The sequence below is a fragment of the Nipponia nippon genome, unplaced genomic scaffold, assembly GCF_047370975.1.
Source record: "Nipponia nippon isolate SJK-2023a ecotype South Korea unplaced genomic scaffold, ASM4737097v1 scaffold_7, whole genome shotgun sequence".
Classification (NCBI taxonomy): Eukaryota; Metazoa; Chordata; class Aves; order Pelecaniformes; family Threskiornithidae; genus Nipponia; species Nipponia nippon.
In genome coordinates, this window is record NW_028262391.1 from 27174094 (window position 1) to 27181678 (window position 7585).

At 49.3% G+C, this 7585-nt stretch overlaps 1 protein-coding gene across 5 annotated transcripts in view; it reads right to left on the bottom strand.

The window, feature by feature from the left end:
* DGKD (diacylglycerol kinase delta) overlaps positions 1-5696 on the bottom strand; it is a 58174-nt gene extending 52478 nt beyond the window's left edge. For all 5 annotated transcript variants that reach the window (XR_015700458.1, XM_087739337.1, XM_087739336.1 and 2 more), the window contains exon 1: positions 5526-5696. Coding sequence is in view for 4 of the 5 variants with exons in the window: in XM_087739337.1 (XP_087595463.1) it covers positions 5526-5681 (156 nt within the window). In the remaining variant the exon portion in view is untranslated. The remainder of the gene's footprint in view (positions 1-5525) is intronic.
* Positions 5697-7585: the final 1889 nt, after the last annotated feature.

Below are 7585 nucleotides of genomic sequence, written 5' to 3' on the forward strand. Positions count from 1 at the left end.
TTTTCCCGTAGTGCTCAGAGAAGGAACTAGTCTGTTTGTGGTGTCAATCCAAGAAAATTCATGTCCTTAAAACCTGTGTTCAAGATGTTCAGTTTCAATTCAATCACAAGAACTTCTCTTTTGCAACAATTATCTTGCTTTTTAAGTGAAGAGTTCCCAGTTTCTACCTGGACTAAAGCATGAGCCACTACAATTCGTGACACGTGAAGCTCCTAAAATGTCCTCTTTTAGACACCCTGTTAGAAGGCAGCATAGCAAAACCAGACAGACATTTTAGTATGTTTTAGTGGAAGATGCCACAGACAGAACGTGAATTAAGCCATAAATTCCTGAAAATTCCCTCCTCATTTGTTTCATATTTCTTTTACATTATCTCTTTACTGAAATGCATTGCTTCTTATCACAATATTTCTTTCAATACTTGTATCAAACTAATAAACTTCTCCATTTCCTCACTCTAATCTCATCTCATCAAGCCTTAAAACATTTGCCCTCCAGAAATAAAAATAACACTTCTTTACCTATAAAAAGGACATTTTATCTATTAGGCAATACAAGAAGAAACAAAATGAGCTTTCTTCTGTTGCTCACACTGCCTACCGTATGTTTGAGAACTCAGTTTAGTCTGCTCTGGAAACATGCACAAAAACGAGGAGAAACATTTCGCTTCCTCCTGTTTTTTCTTGCCTGTACACTTCAGGGTGGCTCCCAGACCTCAAAGCTACTAATCAGAAAGAGAATCACAACCTCCCATAGTGCGAAATTTATCTATACCACAGACTGCTACACAGCACAGAAATCGGAAACTTGCTAGTTCAGATACTGAACAGAGTCTGTCCACCGCAGCATAAAGCTTGGTATCAGTTAATTTATCCTGCTTTTCATAGTATAAATTAACCTGACGTATCCCTGCTACTGGAGCTAGGCAGCTTCCAATGTCTCAGAAAGTTTAGAGAGCTGCTCGCTCTGCTTGCAACTCTGTTGAAATATATACTGCACACTTGTCTTAAAAAGTTCAAGGCAATGATAAATGGTTATAAAAACTAAAATATTACAGAGAAATTGCTCATAAAAGTAAACAGAAGTTAGACTGAATTAGTCTAAACAAGAAGTCCTCCTGATGCCACCCAAGGACGTTGCTGAAATCCTGTCTGGTAAACAAACTGAAATCTCAACATACCAAAGCTGGCATGCTGGAAATCACACCTAACTGATGAATGAAATGAGAAGGTGGCCTATTCATCCACTCTGCTGCTTTCTGAGGTTTGTCATGCAACGCTTGCAATGAAAGGTGAAGTGCAAAGGAAGAAGTGCGCTTTACTGTCAGAGCCCATAGAAGGTGCAGCGTTTCTCCATGTCACGCCCTCATCTCCCAGGACCACCTTTGATATTACTGTGTCTTCATCCATGCCAGGTGACAACTGAGATGATATTACCACTACGGCCAATTCCAGCTGAGTCCTCAACACTGCTTAGAAGGTAGGAGCAAGGCAGCTGCTGTTGCCTCTCCTCACACACATCATCCTTCTCTTGTTTTATTTCATCTCTTTCCTAATTCCCATCCGTTCAAAAATACTTTACCTTAGTTGACCAACAGTTTCTCTAGCTGCACCAATGCCAGCCTGAGACCAGGAGAGGGGCTAAAAGCAGTGTACTATGAAGCTTGATGCTGGTACAAGTCTGACAGGTCTTAAAATGGCTGATCAAGCACTCTATGCAGCCCCTACTACTTTGCCAGCTGAGACAACAGCAGTTACACTACCAGCTATACCTGATCATACCAGGTTTCCTTCTTTCCCCAGAATAATAATCATTAAGGACTGCTAAACATACTTCTCTTATACCTTCTTCTCTTCCTCAAAAATTCTTTCTAACTAAAAACAAATAAGTACATCTAAACATAGTACTTCACTTTCCAAACACTTAGCTTTCTGTTCTCCCTTCCCCTGCTCTGTATCTTCACAAGGGACAGATTTTTTTCAGCTAAACAGATGTTAGCTATGATCTGCCTTCAGACACTGCATGTCAAAGTCAAAGCACCTATACATCCAACAATTCTGTTTGCCCCATAGTATTACCACACCAACGTATTTCAGTCGAACGCAGTTAGGCAACCAGTGGGCTCAGAAAAAAGTTCACTTAAGTTTTATGGTCTTCTAAGCAAGCAGCTTTATTTTACAGCGTTTCTTGGGAAAACAGATGACAGGACCAGAGGAAGGAAAACATACCTTCAAAGTGTTTGTGACTGACAAACAAGTAAATTCAGAGGAACCCCATGGCTACAACAGACTTTGCACTCAAGCTGTGATAACAGTAAGCTTCCATGGTGATTTAACTGTACTTACAGGCACGGTCTTGAGCTAACTACACCAAAAGATGTGGTTAGAAGAGATTTATATCCTCAGGGCACAGTAAAAGTCTGCCTGCATCTCTTACTGTCACTCTGATGGGCCTGTCCAACAGCTTCTACAGCTCACAGTAGTCTGCTCTCTGTCATTCAATAGACAAATTCAAAATCAGGTCTGCCTTTACAGAGGACTCAAAGTCACATCAGAACTAGGATTACTCACAAAGTTGTCTTTGCTCCTTGCCCTCAGGGCAAGGAAAAAGTACGCATGCAGCAGCATGCAGAAAAGACGGCGAAACAAAAAGACATCAACAAGCAACAGAACAAATCAATCCTTGATATCGTAATACCTGGGTTTACTTGGAAAATTTGACACTGTTTAGGTTGAAGGTCTTCTGCAGATTAACACACAGGAGGCTTAATAGCTGTAGACAATATCTGTTTATAATCCCCCTTCTTAACATGTTTATGTTCGCGTAGTACAAGTTGCTGGTTTAGGCTTTTTCCAGCCATGCTGACGCAGGAAGTGACGTAAAACAGGACAAATGATTAAGTAGGGACATGGGGATGTGTTCTGTTATATTCAAACAAAAGTAAAATCCAGTGCAGCTTTTACCTTAGCATCTCTAACACCCTGCTGTAAGCAAGAGTTCCCACTCTAGTACTGAGAAAGTCAATGTCCTAGCTCATATCACAAACATCACCACGTAGATATTAAAGTCTGACTATGGCATCCTTCCTCCCTTGTCACTTGGGTCCCCTGCCACAAGTGGTATTAAGAAATCACAACGTTCATCCAATCTCCAGCAAGACAAATTTCTGAAATTCAGCACCCTGTGTGCAGGAAAAGATCTCAAAAGGCTTATTTTTTTCATAGCAAATTAACAGACTAGATCAGGTCACCTGGTGCTACGGCACGGCTGAGATGTGCTTGATAGACTGAACATCAACACATTTAGAGGGCTTCAACTGTTTCCTGTTGTGGCCAAAAGAACCATCTCACTCACACAGCCCAGTTACTGTCTTAACTCAAGAAGTGAGTGACAGTGTCAGCAGCACTTAGCAGACGGAGGAAACAGCCCCGCCATGTGTAATGAAGCGAGCACATGGTCCTCATGTACTTTGTCACGGGGGTTTTTGGAACTGGGACCAATGTAGCAAAATGATGACGAGCAGCAGAATGATGATAGGTATGTGTTTGAAAGCAGGGCAAACTAGCCGGCAGAAAAAAAGATCCCTATGGATAATGCTTCAGACACCGCATCATGCAGAGACATTTACTCTCCTTCGCTATGAATACAAGATAAGCAACACTGAGCTAGCAGCAACGGCACTGAGCAAGCCTTCTGCATTCACGCAGCAGCAACTGTGCTTGCCCATGCTTCAGAGGCAACAGGAAGGTGATGGCAGAAGAATAACTAACCTGATATTTCTAAGCAGAAAAATATCACACAACAATCCAAGAGTTATACAGGACTTTAATGGCTACAAAGAAAAATCATGCAGCTATAGTAAAAAGAGTACAGAAGAGGGCAACTCCCTATGGGCGTTCCTGGTCTAAGCCTGAAGGAAATCTTCACATCTTCTCTTACAGCAATATAGAGGAACTACAGTTGCAGTTGCAGAATACTGTTACTGCCCCTAATAATGTCATTATTATTCCAGAATGAGTCACAGAGGGGTAAAATCTGACTGCGCCTGATCAGGGAGGGGAAGCAGGGCAGAAAAACCTGAGAACAAAGACTAGCCAGCCATAAGATCACTGTTTGACCAGACAGGAGGCTAAACATCACTGTATGGCTACAGAAAGGAAAAACAGCACAGTACAAATGGGGAAAATTGGGATGAAACCATAAAAAGGATGGGAAGATGCTGAGGGAGGCACACACTGACTGTAGGGGATAACAGCGGGGGCTGCACCTTTCAGAGCACAGAGCTCTGAATATGAGACAATGACTTGCGCCATGTTCAACAGGGCCACAGGAAGGGGGTTTAGGAAAGTGATAATGGGGGATGGCACAATACGACCAGGAGATATAGCTGTGCAGGGGCCCTCGGGGAAGGCATAGGGAGATGAAGAGGGAGCCCCTGGCAACTCTCATATAGGGAAAAAAGGGGAGATGCAGCTTCAGGGGGTGGGGAGGGACAGGATGCCCTTAGAGCTCAAATAGCAGATTACAGGGGGCTGGAGCTCAAATCTGACTTCCATGACTCCAAGAAAATATTACAGGGGGAGAGAGTGAGGAATGGAGGAGGTAAGACAAGGTCCTGCTGAGCCTGGGCACGCTAATCACCATTAGGATAGAGAAGCTCCCTGGCAGGTCTGAACCTGGGCACTGGGAAGAAGGTGGCCTAAGCTGGGCTACTGGGGAGGGTGAAATGGGGAGGTTCCTACATGGCTTCAGAGAGGCAGTTTGGGGATGGTACCTGCTAGGTGGTTGGGGGCAATTAGGGGGTCGTTGGCAGACCCTGAAGGGCATTTAGGGGGCAGCTGTTGACAGGCACCTGGGAAACCGTTTGCTATGGGGATCCCCGAAAAGCATTTAGCGGTTTGCAAGTCCACGAAAAGCTGCTGGGGGCGTGTTGTTAGGAGGTCTCTGAGGGGCGGTTTGGGGGTCGCCGGCACGTCCCTGAGGGGCGGGCTGGGGGGGGATCTCCGGCAAGTCCCGCAAGGGCGGCTGGGGACGGGGGGCGCGGAAAACGCCGAGTGCCCGAGAGGCGTTTTGGGGGGGTCGCCGGCAAGTCCCCGGAGGGCGGTTTGGGGCGGGGGGGATCGCCGGCAAGTCCTCGGGGGGCGGTTTGTGGGACCGCCGGCAAGTCCCTGCGGAGCGGGGTGTGTGTGAGGGGGGCGCCGGCAGGTCCCGGGGGGGGGGGGGGGCGCGTCGCCGGCACGTCCCTGAGGAGCAGGGGGTGTGGGGGGGACTCGCCGGCAGCTCCCTAAGGGGTGGGCTTCAGGGGATCCCTGGCAGGCCCCCGAGGGGAGGTTTGGGGGGGTCTCTGGCAACTCTCAGAGGGGCGGGCTGGGGTAGCCGGCGGGCGCTCCCCGCGGCGGCGGTGCAGGCCGTGCCGGGCGGGAGGGGGAGGCGGCGGCGGCGCTGAGGGAGACGCGGAGGCAGAGCCGGCCGCAGCGCTGCCGGAGCCCGAGGCCCTGCCCGCGGCCCCGGCCCGCCGCACGCACCTTCTGGCGGATTTGCCCGGACGTAGAGACTTTGCGGATGAGTTTCTGCGGGGAGCCTGGCTCCTGCTCCGGCTCGCTGTCCGACGATTCCTCCGCCGCGGCGCTGGCGGCGGCGACCGCCCCGGCCTGGGGCTGCACGGCGCCCGCCGCCGCCATGCTGCACGGTGCGGGGCGGCGCGGCCGGCGCCCCCTCCCGCCGCGCGCCGCGCTCTGCAGCCGCCCGCCCCGCTACTGCGGCGCCCCCTGGCGGCGGCCTCGCCCCGCGCCCGATGGCGCAGGCCGGAGGGGAACCGCTGAGGCGAGGCGAGGCGAGGCGGGGCGGGGCGGGGCGGGCCGCCTTCCCCGGGCCGGCCCGGCCCACGGCCCCCCTGGCCACCCGCTGCGAACCGACGCGAGCCTCCCGCCCGAGCATCGTTCACACTGGCTCCTGCTCGGTCCAAGCGCCCCCACGGCTGTTTGGGGCCAGAGGAAAGGTGTTCAGCTCAGACCTCTCTGGTGAGGTGAGCCCAAAAACTTGAATCTCGGCCCCGATTCTTGTGGTTGTTTCCAGCACTTCAGTTGTTCCACTGGATTTAATAAAATACTGAGATAAATCCTGGGGATCCTCCTCCCTCCTAGGTAAGACCTGTTGTACCAGCCTCCTGCACAAAAAGGTACCTCGCGCCTGCTCCATCTTACCTACCAGCTTGCTGCTCCCTCAGCACCAAAGCGGGCTCCTGCTGCCAAACACCACTTCATTTTTCAGTACAGAAACACTCTTGCCTGACTCAGCCTTTCCCCACATCATTCCTCATGGGCTCCGTTAGCATGAGGTAACTCGACCCTGAAGCACTTGTTTCTCTAATGCCCATTAGCTGCAGCTACGGGACAGGAGGGTGTGTTTCAGCTAGGATTTCGGGGATGTATGAGGGGAAAGCATTTGTCACCACACCAGGCCCGTCAGCAGACAGCTAAAGCACAGAGGCCACATATTTGCTAAAAGCCCTGTTCAAAAGCAGCAGTTTCAGAGATGCTATCGCTACCAGAGCACACCCCTCTCCTGGAGCTGGCAGGCTTTCTATAAATGGAGTCCCACCACATCAAAGGCACAGGGTCAGGAAATTGGATCGCTCTCCCCCAGCTGTAAATATGACTAGCAGGCTACAGGTCTGACTTGGTGGAAGATCAGGATAACATCGGAACCAGAAGAAAGGAAAGATAAAAGGCAAACAGTTCCAGCTAGAGACCTCTTTTCTGCTGACAGAGGTCAGCATCTGCTGACTGAAGGGCAGAGGAATGGGAGCTGAAGGAACCAGCAGAAAGTGCTCACTCTCTGAGCAAATGAGCAAACGTCCAACATGGGCTAAACAAATCGTCAATGTCTGAAGGTGTTTTCCTAAGCCCAGGCAAAAGAACAGATGTAATAACCATTTTGACCCCTCCTCATTGCACAGCACAGTACACCGTGATTTTGTTAGACAGCTTACAAAAGTCATCACCGCAGATGAATTTGACGCAGTGACAGAGGCACCTCACAAGGCTGACATAGAAGAAAAAAAGAAAAAAAAAAAAAGGATTCAGGCCTCTAAGTTTGCTAGTCCCATACTTACAGGTCCAGTAGCCAGGAACACTGAGGGAAACACCTCTGCAGAGGAAGCCACACTTGAAGCAAGACTGGAAGACTGTCCCATCCCCATTCCCCCCGCTTAGCATCTTTAAAGGATTTCCTGAATACCACCTCTCCGAGACCAGCATATTTGCTACCAGCAATTTGCTCAGCCTTACTGTATATGTTCTTCTCGAGCCACCAAAAAATTAATAATAAGAATACCAGGGCAATCATTAGAAAAGCCTTCCCAGAAATCCAGGTGCAAATGTCTAATCCTCCCCCAAACCCAAAGCTGAAATCACACAGAAATTATACTGACCACAAACACCTGAAAACAGCCACAGGGTTTCTTTAGAAGCAAAGCACACAATGCTTAGAAAGAGCAAAGCAAGCATACTGCCTCTTGCGATTTCATCTAAGGTGGGACAGCTGTGACTAATGGAGCCAAACACACTGACAGGTGGTATTAGGT